Here is a 17,130-nt window from a genome sequence, read left to right as displayed (position 1 = left end):
TCATGCTTTAAGTCAAGTAACTAATTGGATTACTTAGGTGGTAGTATTGAAGATGAAAGATACATCAGGAATTTGGTAGATTGGAATGAAGTGTGTGCTTTTTTATATAAAAAAGAATTACCGTATTTTTCGCTCTATAACACGCACCCGACCATAACACGCACGTAGTTTTTAGAGGAGGAAAATCCGTAGGCATGCCACCCGTAGGCATTTCCTCCATAACACGCACAGACATTTCCCCTTACTTTCTAGGAGGAAAAAAGTGAGTGTTATGGTGCAAAAAATACGGTATGTATAGCAGTCTCAATATTTTGATTTTTTTTGTCTCTGTATCTCTTCCTTCTTAATATTTTTATTACATTCTAAGTAAAGAATCAACTTAACACAGCCCTGTTTTTGTAATAAAGTGGATTTTTTTGAAATATCTGAACTGTCAGTGGTGATGTGTAGGACTCCAGGTGCTCCTGCTCATGGTTTTGTGGAAGGAGATGACTTTAAATACGGGTCCCAGGTTTACTTCAAATGCAACACAGGTTACACATTGAAAGGCAGCCGTGTTGCCGACTGTCAGCTAGATGGGAGCTGGTCAAAACATCATTCTGAATGTGGTAAGGATGCTTTACATTTTTTATCAAGTTTCAACCATTATTCCATTATTATTTTCCTTTAAGACTAATTAACAGCAAAGCCAACACGCTATTTTGAGGTTGACGAATTAATAGTGTGACATCAATTCACATGGGCCCTCTTAATAAGAGGCTACCTGTACAGAAGCCTCAGTGTGCTTGTAGTGACTTCCAATTATTACAGCAAGTACGAGTGCCTGCTCCTGGCAGGCTTTTGCCTGTACTCCTAAAACGTCTTGCTCCACTTGGCATCGGCTGCTCTTCCTTAAAGGAAGGACTTGCCCTTGGTAGAGATACAAGGAAACCATTTTCAATTTTTTGTATGTTGTGGCTGATGCTTTTCTCCTTCCCCGCTGAGGGCAAAATTGGCCTTTGCCTGAAAGAAAAATGAAAACATTCCATATAACTATTTCCTTGCTCTTTTTGGCAAGGGATTCTGGGTAAGGGTAAGGGTATTGTGAGGTCTCTTCTTCAAGCTTGGGACAAGGCTTAAACAGGACTGGGTCGCTGCCGCCACGGACAGCTGTACTCTGGATGCCAAAGAGACTTTTGTGCTTGTGGCACTTCTTTAAAAGCCTAACAAATATACCAGTCCAAATGTACAGGTGCACAGCCCTTATTTGCTAACTTGGAATTTTGAAGTCAGAACTGGCATGCATTCCTTGGAAATGGCTGGAAAACAGCTGAAGTGCCATTTTGAATAGTTGGATACAAATCCAAGCCACACATCTGGCAGGCCATTTTTGAGATTCTTCCAATATTCCATTTAAGTTTCATGATGGAAAACTCATACACTGGCCATATTGTGTGTAGGTGAATCCCTGTTTCTCCATGCTCAGCAGGATATGCCATTATCCTGCCTCCTCTCCATCAGCCACCACCTTCCTCAAACTCTAGTAAGTCTCCCATTGCTTTTAAAGCACTTTCCTCCAAGGCCACCAGCAGTTATGTGGCACATCCCAAGTTGCCTGTGTGCAATAAAAAGGGCAATTTACTTCTTAATTCTTTCCTTTCCAAATCTCTCTTTATGAGAAGCTGCAGCCAGTGTATGTGGCATTACCTTTGACGTTTCAGGAGTCGCTGAAGCTCTGGGGCTCTGGGCTTGAGTGCCAACCCAGAGAAATGAGAGCCCCACTGAGATAGTAATTGGGGAGCAGAGACAGGTGATAATGAACACGCCACATGCTAAGGCCAGAAAGAGCTCCAGTATATTCATGTGCATAAAAAACAGGTTTCTTGATCACATGGTGAGCACTTCTCTAAAAATGGATGGATTACTACCCAGTGTCAATTTTGCATGAGTTCATTCACAAGTCTGATCTGTTTCCACATTAATCTGCTTTTATTATGGCCAGTCAAGCAGTAATAAATCAAACGGCAGTGTTGTTGCTGGATGAACTGTGGAAAGACAACTTCTATCCTTAGTTTTTGCAGTTTGACTTTTGGTTCACCACTTGCTGGCTGCAACTATGGAATGCAATGGTCCAATGGAACAACCTTTGCCAACCCAGTGTCCTTGAAATGTTTGAACTACAACTCCCATCAGCCCCAACACATCTGTGCTGGCTGGGGCTGATGGGAGTTGAAGTCTGAAACATCTGGAAAGCACACCTAGCTTGGCTAAAGCTTGAAGTAACTTCATTGCAATGCTCAAAGGAATGAGATTTCATCAGATCAAACCATTTATACCTGTAGTGTTATTTTGTGGTTGCAATTACTTCTTTAATGCTCATAAAAGGAAAGTTAATAATATGCACGGCAGTGTACAATAAGTGTATAAACTGCGGAATGATCTGATGGTCAGGATTAATACTTTCTGCATGGAAAATAAAATGTATCCCCTCGCTGTTAGTCACAGAAGATAGAAACTGCTCTGATCCTGGTGCTCCACTCAATGGGTACAAGAAAATGATGGACGGTACTGCATTGATGAACGGCCGGTATGCAAAAATTGGAGCAGTCATTACATTCTTTTGCAATAACTCCTATGTTCTCAGTGGCAATGAGCAAAGGACCTGCCAAGATAATGGAGAATGGTCAGGAAAACAGCCAATTTGCATTAAAGGTAATTTACAATCCCTTTTATGACAACTAACAATTTGTTGTTTTTTACATTGGCTTAGTTTTATAGCTGAGACATAATGAGATACAAGCTGCTTCATGGCAAATATCAATACAAGGATGGATTGGCACCCATTGCAGAGGCAGACAGTTTTTGCCACTCATCTTCCACTGCTCTCAGTGAAGTTAGAATCTACTCCAGCAGATGTGTATTTCTAGGTTTTTAAAGTGCACATATGCACAAGAAATGACAAAAACTCATTTTCTGCAAAATGTTTGCGCCGGAACCTAAAGAAAGGGTACTTTTGGTTTGTACTTGATGGTTTTCAGTGGTCAGCCATGGGGGGCTGCAGGTAAGGAGGTTCCATGGCTCAGTTATCTTCTCATTCTCTGGTGACCCCACCAACACTTGCTTCCACTGACTGGTAGGGTTGTAGTGTCTTCCAGATCAACCTTGACCATTGTCTAGGCAACTGTTGGCATTTACTGTATTTGTCTGCCTTCTGGCATTGACTCTTGTGCCGAAGTTTCACTTGCCTGCCAGACTTCCCTCCAGGCTCATGCCTCTTGCTTTCCACCCTGCCATCTCTTTATCAGTGTGATCTTCATTATATGTGCTTGGAAGGAAGTCATATTTAAATCCCATTTATTTCAATGGGAACTGAATGTAACTAGGCTGCACTCCTATATGCACTTACCAGGGAGTAAGGTCCATAGAGCTCAGTGGGATTTACTTCTCAGTAAGCATTCAGTGGATTTCACAATTAGTCTGGATCCAAATGTGTCATTTGGAATGCTACTCGCCCCAAAGTGGAAAGAAGCAAAGGAAAAATGGATACAAAAACTTATGGAATATGCAGAAATGGCAAAACTTACCAGAAGAATAAGAAATCAAGATAACAAACTTTTTATAAAAGAATGGAAATGGTTGATTGAATATTTACAGATAAGAACACTGGTAGGATTATTGCAATAACCTGCAGTTTCATAAGAGTATATATTTAAAGTAGATAATTAAATGAGTAAATTAAATGAATTTGAATATGCAGAAGATAATAAAAAAATAAATTTAAAGAACCACAGAAAGAGGGGGAAGGAAGTCAAACTTTGAAATGTTAAATTGATTGTGAAACTAATGAAATGTATAAACTTGAAAAGTATAAATAAAAACCAAATGTGTCATTTCTAACATATAGTTATCCAAATAAAGGGAGGTACCTCTGGCCCACCCAATTGCTATTGGACTATAGCTCCCATCATCCTTGACAATTTGCCATGCTGAGTGTGGCTGATGGAAGTTGTAGTCGAGTAACATCTGGAAGGCCACCAGTTCCCCATCCCTGATCTAGAACTCAAGCTAGTTTACAGTATTTTAACATGTACATACACTTAAAATGCACGGCTAAACTTCTCTCTGAAAATACAGTATTTTTCCATGTATAAGACTATGCTTTTCCCCAATTTTTTAAAGTTTGAAATTGGGGGTCGTCTTATACACGGAATGTTTAAAATATTTATTTCTTAATTTTGGGCTCAAAAAATAGAGCTTGTCTTATACATGGGGACATCTTATAGACGGAAAAATACGGTAGCTGCTTTGAAAAGAAAATCCAGGTGCTGCTATTTTGTATACTGATTGCCTCTCATCTTGAAACATTGCTATTAGGAAAAGGAAAAGATGGACAGGTATATGAAACATAACTTTAGAGTTCTGAGCATGGAAGAGCATTGTGGAACCTTGTATTTTTTTCCCCCTAGCTTGCAGAGAGCCAAAGATCTCTGACCTGGTGAGACAGAAAGTACTCCCTATGCAGGTTCAGTCAAGGTGAGATTGCAGTGTCTTAACTACAGTGTTAACGAGCAATGTTGATACCTTTTTCCTATGTGTCCTAGCATATTTGGGCATCGTACCAAATGCTTTGCATGAACAACACTAATGTTCCAGAAATAACGGTTGCTAGTTGGATGGGGGTACCCTGGGTATAGACATCCAAGCTGATGAAGTTACCCACAAGACAACACAAACTGTAGGTAGAGATGGTCACAGTTGTTGTATCAGTAAGCACTGTAACTTATAATGCAACAGGTGAGACATCCCAGGACTTTTCTATGGATTGCTGATAGGTTTCACTATCAAAGCTGCAACAGATCTAAGAGATGAAATGGTGCGGAGGAAGGATCTTCCGAGATCCTACCTTTAATGATAAATTGACTGATTTATTTTAAAGGTAAGCTCTGGACCAGGCTCCCTCAACCTTGGCCCTCCAGATGTTTTTGGCCTACAACTCCCATGATCCCTAGCTAGCAGGACCAGTTGTCACGGATGCTGGGAATTGTAGTCTCAAAACATCTGGAGGGCCGAGGTTGAGGAAGTCTGCTCAGGACCATCTCACAGCTGTAAGCTTATAAAGGAGCCTCACACACAACTCCCAGCACTTGAATGTCTGTCCCCACCCCGCCAGTGGGGGCATGGCCATACATTTTGTGGTCCTGTCTCTTTTTCTGCACTTTTAGATTGAGCAGCCATTTTGGAGTCCATGGCACTTTCTCAAAATTCCAAATGTGCCCACTCACCCAAAAAAGTTGGTGATCCCATCTGGACACATTCCAAAGAATTTTAGATCCACTTACTACCAATCTAGCCCAGTTAGGCATGATTAAACCCACTGCACACCCAGCTCTGAGATGGATTCTGAGCAATGAAATCTATTGGCTACAAAAACGCAATTAAATCACTTCGGTAGGGTTTAAGCACATGCACAGTTTATCTGAATTGTACCCATTAAACCAGGCATGGCCAAACTTGGCCCTCCAGCTGTTTGGGACTACAACTCCCATCATCCCTAGCTAACAGGACCAGTGGTCAGGGATGACGGTAGTCCCAAAACAGCTGGATGGCCACGTTTGGCTATGCCTGCATTAAACATTTGCTTATATGTGCCATAAAACACTGTGATGACAGGTTTGGGGTGATATTCCTATGTTCTTTATGCATCGAAACAGGGAAACCCCTTTGCATCGGCTCTATTCGTCGACATTTAACAAGCAGAAGCTGGACGTATACCCAACCAAAAAACCATTACTACCATTTGGAGAACTGCCTCCAGGATTCCAGCATCTTCACACACAGCTTCAGTATGATTGCATTTCTCCTTTCTATCGTCGTTTGGGAAGCAGCCGGAGAACCTGTCTGAAAACAGGGAAGTGGAGCGGGAGAGCTCCTTCATGCATCCCAAGTAAGAAGCCTCTGAAACATATAATACCTTGGAGAAAAACCAAGACAACAGCAGCAATAATAATTTTATCTCTCTTTTCTGACAGTCTGTGGAAAGGCAGAAAACACCACTGTTCCAAAAACATCCTCAACCAGATGGCCGTGGCAAGCAGCCATCTATAGGAGGCCCAATGGGGTGAAGGTTCCCAGTCACAGAAAAGGGGCCTGGATATTGATTTGCAGCGGGGCCCTTCTAAACGAGCGCACAGTCGTGGTGGCAGCCCACTGCGTCACCAATCTGGGGAAGGTCACGGTTCTCAAAGCAGCAGACATCAAAGTCGTTCTCGGCAAGTTCTACAGAGATGATGATAGAGACGAAAAGACCATACAGAACTTGCGGGTGAGTAAGGCTTTGAGGCGCCATGACACTGTGCATCTGCAAACAGGTGCAAAGGCCTACAGAAAGGGACTGCTGCACATTCAGGGCTCCGTGTTGAAACAGAGAGACCATTTGGGGACTGCAAATGTAAGTACGGTCGTACCTTGGTTCTCGAACGCCTTGGTGTTTTGGCTCCTGAACGCTCAAAACCCAGAAGTGTTCCGGTTTCTGAATGTTTTTTGGAAGCCATACGTCCAGCGTGGCTTCCACTTGAGTGCAGGAAGCTCCTGCAGCCAATGGGAAGCTGCGCCTTGGTTTTCGAACAGTTTCGAACAGTTTCAGGAGTTGAGCGGACTTCCGGAATGGGTTGCATTTGAGAACCAAGGTATGACTGTACTTACATGGTGGAAGATCCCACTAAAATCACAAAAAATGAAATAAAAAATGTTTTAAGTACATGACTATGATTAGCACATCACTTGTATTTTTAAAATAATAATGTCTAAATCAAATTTACCAACAAAAGCTGTATGATTGTGTTCCATTGTGTGTGTGTAATTATAATATAATATAATATAATATAATATAATATAATATAATAATAATAATAATATAATATAATGGGATATATTTCTATTCTACTCTATAATCTTTCACAATGTGATTATATTTCAGTTTCCTCATTAAATGTTTGGCATCTTAGATGAGATTGCTTTTTTAAAAAAGTGCCAGCTAATACCAGTGCTAATTAGAAAATATATTTAGTAAGGCAGGCATCCAGTATACCCTTGGCTGTGTGCATCATTTCATTTGCTGACTGCATTTTGGAGGAAAAAACAGTGAAAATCTGAAAGCTTAAAGCTGAACTTGTAAATTTGTTGTCCCTGGTCAGCTCTGCTGGAAGGTTTATTCAGCTGTCATTTGGATCAAGTAGGTTTACCAACTTGAAGTATTGTAAGATAACATCTCAGGCAATTTCCTAGCCAGCTATTTGTTACCATGAAACGCATTTGTAGGCAGAGGGCCTATACATTGCTATGATCACTCTGCTTGTTAGGATTGCCTGGTATTGCAAAATCACCACCTTCATTGTTTTAAAGAAATTTTCTAGTTGGCATCAAGAACTTTTTTTAAAAGTCTGAAGGCTCTACGCGTTCTCTTCTAGTGACCCAGACCAGACACTCAGGAGTACTGCACTACAGAGTATTCCCTCTCCTTCCCCCTGGCCCTGGTCATTCCAGATGCAGAATTTTTGCACTTCCAATACTATGATACCTCCTTCCCCTGCCAGTCTGTGAGAAGCACCCCACAGTATGTTTGCAAAGCATTCTGCCATTCAGCTGTGAAATGTATGCAGATCTGTCCAGTGTAAATGACCTTGCTACAAAATACTGAATTCTAGCTACAGAAATTAGAGTTTACATGAAAACATGTGGACCTTCCCCAAATTAATTTCCATTGGTGAATGAAGTATTGTTAGAACAATAGCCATTTGATTTCCTAGTCAATAGTGTAATCTACCAAAAGATCTTTCTAAATAATGACAATGAGTCACCAGCAGCAATGGGACCACCTTACAATGATTGAGACACCTCAGAATTTCCCAGTTGTATATATTATGTTCCAACACATTTTTGGGAACTGACTGTTTTAACTGGCTTGGTGCTGCAATGTTTTTATCGTAATCATCTGTATGTTTTAACAGATCACACACAATGTTCTATTAATATTTATATTTTTTAATGATAGCTTTTCCCCTGGTTTTTTTTTTTTAGCTCTTTCTATTTTAGCCTCCTTGAGTCCCTTTCAGGGGAAAAGTATAATAATAATAATAATAATAATAATAATAATAATAATAATAAATTTCAAGTAAATGGTGAACTGAAAATGAAGCCGTTATAATTTGTTGACTATATCTGGGCTCTTTCCTAGATTTCAGCAATCATAGTTCACCCTAACTATGACCCTATCTTGCTCGACTCCGACATTGCTCTCATTAAACTCCTGGACAAAGGGAAAATCAGCAGCCGTGTCCAACCCATATGCCTGACATCTATACGCGATATCGATCCACCCGCGGATGACTTGCAGATAATGATCACTGGCTGGAAGATCCTGACAGATGTTGCCGATCCGAGCTACAAGAATGACACCCTCCGCATGGGGACTGTTCAGATGGTAGACTCCCTGTTGTGTGAGCAGCAGTATGAGGAAAACGGCATCCAGGTCAGCGTCACCGAGAGCATGTTTTGCGCCAAGCAGCACCCCACCGCCTTTTCCAACATCTGCCCTGCTGAGACTGGAGGCATTGCAGCTATAGCTTTGCCAGGAAAATCATCTCCGGAGTTAACCTGGCATCTCATGGGGTTAGTGAGCTGGGGCTACGATAAAACATGCAGCCTAGAACTCTATGCCGGCTACACCCGAGCCATCCCTTTCAAAGACTGGATTGAGAAGAACATGAAATGAAACACTCCCCCCACCCTCCCCTCCATTTTTTTTTTAATGTTAAATATATTCATTTCTCTCACAGTCTCTGATACTTTAGATTTGTCACCCCATTGATGGAACACCTGTGGAATAAAGGTGAAGCAGGGGTCTCAGCAATTTGATACAGGCTAGCTATCAAGAGGGACGCGGGTGGCGCTGTGGGTTAAACCACAGAGCCTAGGAATTGCCGATCAGAAGGTCGGTGGTTCAAATCCCTGTGACGGGGTGAGCTCCTGTTGCTCGGTCCCTGCTTCTGCCAACCTAGCAGTTCGAAAGCACATCAAAGTGCAAGTAGATAAATAGGTACCGCTCCAGTGGGAAGATAAATGGCGTTTCCGTGCGCTGCTCTGGTTCGCCAGAAGCGGCTTAGTCATGCTGGCCACATGACACGGAAGCTGTACGCCAGCTCCCTCAGCCAATAAAGCGAGATGAGCACTGGAACCCCAGAGCCGGCCACGACTGGACCTAATGGTCAGGGGTCCCTTTACCTTTATCTATCAAGCCAGACCACTTCATCTGTGCCAGAGGCTCTAAACACAGCAGATGGGCTGGCATGTCTCAGCTGCCCCCTTTTCTCCTGGTGGGAGTAGGGCGTGCATGGATGGTGGGTTGTCGTACCAAAAAACACAATGACCAGAAGTAGCGGTCTTCAATCTATATTTAACAATCACCTGAATGAAACAATTAGAATTATTTTCATCTGAGTCTGAGACAGAGATGAGGCTGGAAAGAGATAATTGGGAGGTTGGATGAATTTGTTATGGTCACTTAGAAGCTATCTATATTGCCGTATTTTATGTTGTATTATTTGCCCTCCTGAGTACATTACACATTCAAATAAACAAAGGTTTCTTTTAAACCTGAAAACCAACACTTTACCATTTATTCCTCCGAGTCTGATCGATCAAAAATAGTTTTTCTCTCTTTGGACAGGTAGAACCAGAAAAATGTAGACCACTGAATCCTATCATTTTTCAAAAGTTCTGTCTTGATGGATCCCCTTCCTCATTGACTTGTTTAATGTGTCTGCAGATAGAAGAGGGTTCTGGCACAAGTTCCAGGACCCCTAGTCAGTTCATGAGGAGGATTGGCCGTTGTCCCACAAACACTGAGACTGATCCCTTGAGCACACTTTGAGGTTACACATTGCAGGGAGTAGGGGTAGGCAAAGTATCTTTCAGGCAAGTTTCCCTGCTGGTGCTAATGTTCTCAGCAGTGAACCCCTGAGAACCTCCAAGGAAGAATGCATTTTGAAAACCTTTGATCTAATCCACTGAATTATGGTCCTCCATACTCAGCATTCTAAGAGCTTGGTCAATATCATTGAAAGAATAATATGAGCCAACAAATACCAGGGTTCTTCTAAAATAGACTCTTTTTCAGGTATTTAGTGCCTTACTAGCTCCTGAGGACTAACCCTTGCCTGTGCTTGTACTTGGGCATCTTATTTTCATTGTTGGGTTGACATTTCCTCTTCCAGTCATTGAAACTGCTCATGAACATCATTTTGCACTGGTTCTCAGGAGACTCAAGCAGGTTACCCATTACTATAAGACTGCGCAATCCTGGTCGATAGAAAACAAAAAACATGTTTGGAAATCCTATTTTTAAAGTGTTTCTTATCTGAACATGGTCTGAAACTTACACTTGTGAAAGGAAATTAGTAGTGGGAGTATCTGAAGATATTAGTCTCAGGGTAGCATATAAGTCTTTTTAAATAAATCAAACACACAAATAGATAGATAAATAAATAGCATTCTCTTCAATTTCCATAGACAAAAGCATTTTCAGAATCATGACCATTTTTAGCTTTTAATTACTTAATTTCCCCTCATCAATTACATGTTGTTCATATTTCAGTTTACTGCACTTTCAAACAGAAAATTACTCCTGAAAAATGTTCTTATTGACAATTTAAAAAGAACATATATGCTAGGAATTAACTGCTAGTGAACATCAGAAGTTCTCTTTTCTAGTTAGATATTACATTTACATGATTTTTTAGACGTTTGAAATTCATCAGAATGTGTTTGTGGGTCCTTAGTGGCACAGAAGTGAAGAGCAGCTTGAGAAAGGAATTTAATTGTTTGCTATGGCATGCCTTTGCTTATCCAGGAGTCTCCTCCATTTATAAAATAAAGGGGGGGGTGTCTTTGTCTCCTTCACATACTTTTCACCATAGTGATTGTATTGCCTTCAAGCAAGTGACTCCCCAAGAGGAAAAACTGAGAGACAGATGACCTTTGCTGTATAAATTCAATAAATAATAATAATAACGTGGCAAGGCTTCAGCACAGAATAGGTTCTTTCCAGTACCCAAAGAAATCTACCTCTCAAGTGATTCTAAATGGTCCACTGCAATTTGATGGCCTCACTTGCTCTATGTTTACTCAAAAGCAAGTCTCATTGGTTTCAATAGGAATTGTGTCCAAATAAGCATGTTCAGTGTTGAAACTTTGGCCAGCAATCCCATGTGCACTTACTTGGGAGAAAGCTATTGAACCTGTGGGACTTACTGACGAGTAAAATTGTACAGAATCTGGCTGTATGTTTCCTTTCCCTCTTTCTGGTTTCCCCTTTAAAAGGGTGTTAGTGAGTTATTGTTTTATTTTGCTGTCACTTGTCATTATTACCGCAATTATCAAGCAATAAAAATGGACTGCTTTCTGTAGGAATCACTTTTATTTTAAGGCATATCAGTGGACTGGGAGGTGGGCAGGCTGATACAGAGGGCACAAGAAACAGAGGAGTATTATCCCAATCACAAATAATGTGCAAATATGTATAGATATTCCAAGAGTATATATATTGCAAAAGAAATAGCATCACTTGCACGCATGTCTTCAAGCAGATGAGAAACTCTCGCTTACTTAACACAGTTTAGTGCTGAACAATCTCCTTGAAGGCTATGTCAAATACTCTACTAGTATAATAACCCAACTCATGAAAGTAAAGACTAGATAATATTGCTTAGAGCAGGCACAGGCAAACTCCAGCCCTCCAGATGTTTGGGACTACAATTCCCATCATCCCTAGCTAACAGGACCAGTGGTCGGGGATGATGGGAATTGTAGTCCCAAACATCTGGAGGGCCGGAGTTTGCCTATGCCTGGCTTAGAGGATGTACTTATGGCAATAAGTTTCCAAATTCAATCCCCAGTATATGGGGTTGCAGAGCTAGGAAGGATATCTCCCTGAGTCCTTGAATTATGGCAGCTATCCTGGGTAGATGGACTAATGGATTAGACAATTTGCTGTTCATTGTAGATGAATTAGTTATCTAATTTAAGGCGCCTTTCGTGAGTTTCCTACCTCTCATCTTGTTCAATGGAAATTGAAGTGCATGGGCATTTCACCAGATGTTGAGCTACAAGTCTCATCATGCTTGACCATTGGCCATGCTAGCTGGGGCTGATGGGAGTCAGAGTCCAGCAACAATAACTAGAGGCTCACAGATTACCCAAGCCTGAAAAAAGAGAATAGGATTTAATTATCTTCAATAATTGCATTGTAAGCTGCCATGCAGCTGTTAGAGGTACAGGGGCTGTGTCAAATGCACCTGATTATCTTAGTGCTGGGTCAGGGTGTATTTTGACACAGGGTTCAAGTTAAACCCAAAGCAAGGGAAAAGCCCGTTTGTATTACAAAACCCATGATAGAAGTCTAGATCCTCTTAAGAGAAGTGCTGAGATTGATAACGGCATTTGACAAGGGGAAAAGAATTGTGCCATTTGAACAAAGTGTAGAGAGAGCAGCTTCATACCCTTTGCTGATCTGCACAATTTGATTTGATTCTTGAGAGTCTTTTGCTGGCTCATAAAACAAAATCTTTCAATGAAAGCAGGCTTTGATGTAGAACCTAGTATTCCACAGAGAGTGCATTTGAAGTGTCTAAAAGGCATGCTAAGGTTATTCCTGCTGCAAATCTAGCATCTCGCTATTCATTTTGTGTGTGTGTGTGTGTGTGTGTGTGTGTGTGTGTGTATCTATATACAGTGGTACCTTGGGTTAAGTACTTAATTTGTTCCAGAGGTCCGTTCTTAACCTGAAACTGTTCTTAACCTGAAGCACCACTTTAGTTAATCGAGCCTCCTGCTGCTGCTGCGCCACCGGAGCACAATTTCTGTTCTCATCCTGAAGCAAAGTTCTTAACCTGAAGCACTATTTCTGGGTTAGCGGAGTCTGTAACCTGAAGCGTATGTAACCTGAAGTGTATGTAACCCGAGGTACCACTGTATATATATATATATATATATATATATATATATCTTATATTTAACCGTACCTTTTAAGATAGGACTTGGGGCCTTACTACTAGATAACCCTTGGGGTCCCTCCCAACTCTACAATTCTATGATTCTCTGTTATACAAATATGCATGAAACAGAATCTAAATTGTCATTATAAAAATTTGGGAGGTTTCAAGAGGAGCATGGCTTGGAGTAGAGAAATGAGACCCTTCATCTCTTCCCTATGCACAGCTGCCCTATTCTAAATTATTTCCCAAACTGTGTTTCCATCAATAAATTTCCAAAAGCCCCCTTGTCCATTCCAAATTGTGTCCCCTCCCCGAGTTGCTGCTCGTTTTTTTTTAAAAAAAAGTTTTCAGGGTTTTCTTAAGTTGTTTTGCTTTTATACAGCCTCTGCCAGAGGAAGGGTGAGGAGGGATGGCTCAGTAGAAAAGACAACATGACTCCTGTATCTTTAATAGTTGGGTAGAAGATGGAATTTCAGCTTGCCACGCAAGCTATACAACACGGTTCTGAGAAAAGCTGAAAGGTCCCATCTTGCATATATTCAAGGTTAAACTAAAAGGGGAGGGTGAACCCTGTAAAATTTAAGAACATTTGCTTTTGACAAGGGAAAAAGAAAAAGGGACGCGGGTGGCGCTGTGGGTAAAACCTCAGCGCCTAGGACTTGCCAATCGCATGGTCGGCGGTTCGAATCCCCGCAGCGGGGTGAGCTCCCGTCGTTCGGTCCCAGCTCCTCCCACCTAGCAGTTCGAAAGCACCCTTAAGTGCAAGTAGATAAATAGGTACCGCTTTATAGCGGGAAGGTAAACGGCGTTTCCGTGCGCTGCTCTGGTGCCGGTTCGCCGGAGCAGCGTCGTCACGCTGGCCACGTGACCTGGAAGTGTCTGCGGACAGCGCTGGCTCCCGGCCTCTAGAGTGAGATGAGCACAGAACCCTAGAGTCTGTCAAGACTGGCCCGTACGGGCAGGGGTACCTTTACTTTTACCTTACCTTGCTTTTGAATGGAATAGTATTGGGATACATAGACCAACAGTCTGACTCAGAATAAGCCAGCTTCAAATGTTCCCAGGCATGGTTGTTTATAGTTATAGTCACTCTGAATAGAATCTGTGAACTGGTAATTCTCGCCCCGAGACAGCAAAAGTCATAACAAAGTGATGCTTCTGAGCAAGAGCAGAGTGCCATTTCTTTATCGCTGAATGAATGCACAGCTCCCAAACATCTAAAACTCTTGGATCTTTCTATTTGATCTTGTTTCACACTTCCTTTTTTGGAGATCGATGAGCTGCAGCACTTCCTAATGAAAATATCAAGACTGCAACCTTATGCCTCCTTAACCTTAGTATAGGTGAGCACCATATCTTTTGAGAGGACATGCATAGAATAGCACATGTAAATGAAAGATAAAACTGATATTTTCGTGTAAGTGCACTGATGACTGGTTAAATTTTGTGGCCAGTACCATGACCAAGGCTAATCATTTTTTTTAAAAAAAAAAAATAAGAAGTACCATTTCTGTCTACACGGAGTTGGTCATGTCCACAGAATAGAAGATGGCAGGATCCCCAGGGACATGCTCAACAGGGAGCTGGCTTCAGGAATTCTGCATTATAAAGTTGTCTGCAAACATGACATGAAGGTTGGCAACATCAGCCCTGCCATGTGATCATTCCTTGCAGACAACCACAATGCTTGGAGACAGTCAGGTTGTGTATCCATATCAGTGACCAGAGGAGGGATGACCACTGGGAGGAGCTCAGAGAGAAGAAATGCCTTGGTGCAACTGCAGCAGCACAAGCAGACGCCTTCATCTGACCCAGCTGCAACAGCAACTTTATGTATTGCCAACAACAGATTTATATATTCTGACCACCCCCTAGGACTATGTTGATCATTAGTACTAGAACATAACATTTATATTGCATCTTGGGACCTAAACATTGTACAGAAGAGAGAGAGCTTAAAACCTAAATGTCAGGTTACACCTCCATATACTGCCTCATTTACAGTATATGGTCACCTTTATATCATTGCTACCCTTCCCAGGAAGAAAATATCTCCAAAATGTGGTCTAGAGATACAGCTATCACTTCTCTGCAGTAATTTCTACAACCATAGCACACATTTCCAAAGTAATTTGCCCATGAGAACTGATGTGAAATGTTCTCCATATGATTGCATCCTTGGAAAATACTGAAGGGACAATCCACTAAGTACATGATCCACCCATGCTTTTACCTGATCTCTCATCATTTGATTCCTGGATTGGAATTCTGGGAACTGAACATGTGGACTGGCTCAAGTGAAGTATTTCTTGTTGTTTGATTGTGTTAGCATTACTTTGATGCTCCTGTTTTTGAATACTGCATGCACACACATATGTAACAGGCTGGACAGAAATAAAATTGCTTGACATCCTGTACCTTTAAGAGTCGATCAGAAGGAGAAATATTTTTGCCCGTGTGCCTTTTTTCATTACAAAACGTTGAGAAACCACAGCTAGTGGAATTTTCCTGTCTAGAAGCTGCAGGAGTCCTCTCATGATTAGAAGCTTAGAACTAAGGGAAAAGATTAAGGGAAAAGGTTCTGTTTGATAAGGAATCAGATGAAGCATGCAAAAATATTTAGAGTCAGGAAGTGGCTTAGGAACAATAAAGGGTGAGGGAGCTAGCTGGAGGCATCTCTCATCAGCACCAACCAGCAAAGCCAAGAGTCAGAGATGATGGTATGTCCAGCAACATCTGCAGGACCCCCCCCCCAATTCCCACCTCTGTTTAGACATGTGTGATGTGGAGAGGACAGAAAAACAGGAAGTAAAGAGAAGAAGGAGATCACTGCAGTAATGTTGGTAAGAGTTGACCTGGGTCCACATAGCACATGGTGTTTGCATATTCCTAGGCTAAGTACTATTTGTCAAATAACCCAGTCTGCAAAGATGAAGTCGCTAGAGATAAAGGAGGCATTTCACTAACAAGCAACAGAGGAGGTCAATATTGCCAAACTGCTTCTTTGCTTCTGCACTCCTTCCTTGAATTACAGCACAGCCGTCTCTTTTCATCCTGCAAGGAAAGCAAATGTACAACTCCAGCTTGACTATTCCCCTAGAACAGACATGTCCAACAGGTAGATCGTGGTCTACTGGTAGATCGTGGGGTGTTTCTGGTAGATCTCTTGCCCCTCAGTGATCTCCCCCCACAAAAAGGGTGAAAACAACAACAGTGGTTTCCTAAAAAGCTAACAACTCTGCCTTTCCTAATGAAGCTCAACAATTCTGCCTTCCTTAAAGAAGCTCAATGACAATGGATAGATCACTGCCAGTTTTTTTTATACTGTAAGTAGATCACAGTCTATTGGGAGTTGGACATCCCTGCCCTAGAACAATGATTCCGAGTACTCCAGCAGCCAGTGTTCCACTTCAGAAAAATACCAGTTTATATTCTCCTTTACCGTCTTCTAAGGAAGTTAAAATCTACTGACTACTAAGGATGCCAATTAAGAAGAAATTGTTTTGAGGAAGAGAAAAGCAAGCTCACCAAATGCTCCCAGTTTCCCAGGAAAACCCTCTCTTCCCCAGCTCTTTCCCCTGCCTGTTTCAACTAGCACTGATTTACCACATCTCCAACAGAGGTCAGCAGAGCCTTGGAGGACTGACTCTTTATCAGTCATTGAAGTTTATAGATGCAGAGAAGCTGCTCATATTTCTTAATGGGCTAAAATGATGCTAACACATGGTGTATCTTCATAGCTGGTTTCTGGGAGTAAATGAGATTTACAGAAGTTTAGTTGCCAAGGGTGCAGGTGGGAGGATTTGTTGAGGTGGTGGTGGTTGGATCTCATCCTATCTAGTGAGCCTGCCTTCTTTCGTTCATTTCATCATTCCGTTCCTCAAAAGATTGCATACATATAAATCGGACATTAGACCCAATAAGAGGTGTTAAGTTTGCTACTATCGCAATCCTTAAATACAAAATACAGAAGAATTATACTGTTGCCTTTCCTTTTCTCTAGGAAAAACTGCAGGGAGATGGGAAACAAGAGTTGGTCTGTTCTCCTTGCTTGCTTACATCAACACTTTCATAGAACTGCCTGCAGGAACATGCGCAACCC

The 17,130-nt window shown here is 41.6% G+C and overlaps 1 protein-coding gene across 2 annotated transcripts in view; it reads left to right on the top strand.

Moving 5' to 3' along the window:
- Positions 1-9,637, top strand: part of PAMR1 (peptidase domain containing associated with muscle regeneration 1) — a 44,879-nt gene extending 35,242 nt beyond the window's left edge. For both annotated transcript variants that reach the window (XM_083601880.1, XM_083601881.1), the window contains exons 7-12: positions 438-608; positions 2,479-2,691; positions 4,446-4,512; positions 5,691-5,923; positions 6,009-6,301; positions 8,213-9,637. In XM_083601880.1, coding sequence (XP_083458006.1) covers positions 438-608; positions 2,479-2,691; positions 4,446-4,512; positions 5,691-5,923; positions 6,009-6,301; positions 8,213-8,749 — 1,514 coding nt within the window. In that variant the 3' untranslated portion in view covers positions 8,750-9,637. The remainder of the gene's footprint in view (positions 1-437; positions 609-2,478; positions 2,692-4,445; positions 4,513-5,690; positions 5,924-6,008; positions 6,302-8,212) is intronic.
- Positions 9,638-17,130: the final 7,493 nt, after the last annotated feature.

The sequence above is a fragment of the Podarcis filfolensis genome, assembly GCF_964270895.1.
Source record: "Podarcis filfolensis genome assembly, chromosome: 1".
NCBI classification, from domain to species: Eukaryota; Metazoa; Chordata; class Lepidosauria; order Squamata; family Lacertidae; genus Podarcis; species Podarcis filfolensis.
This window is presented reverse-complemented; position numbering and strand designations above follow the sequence as displayed.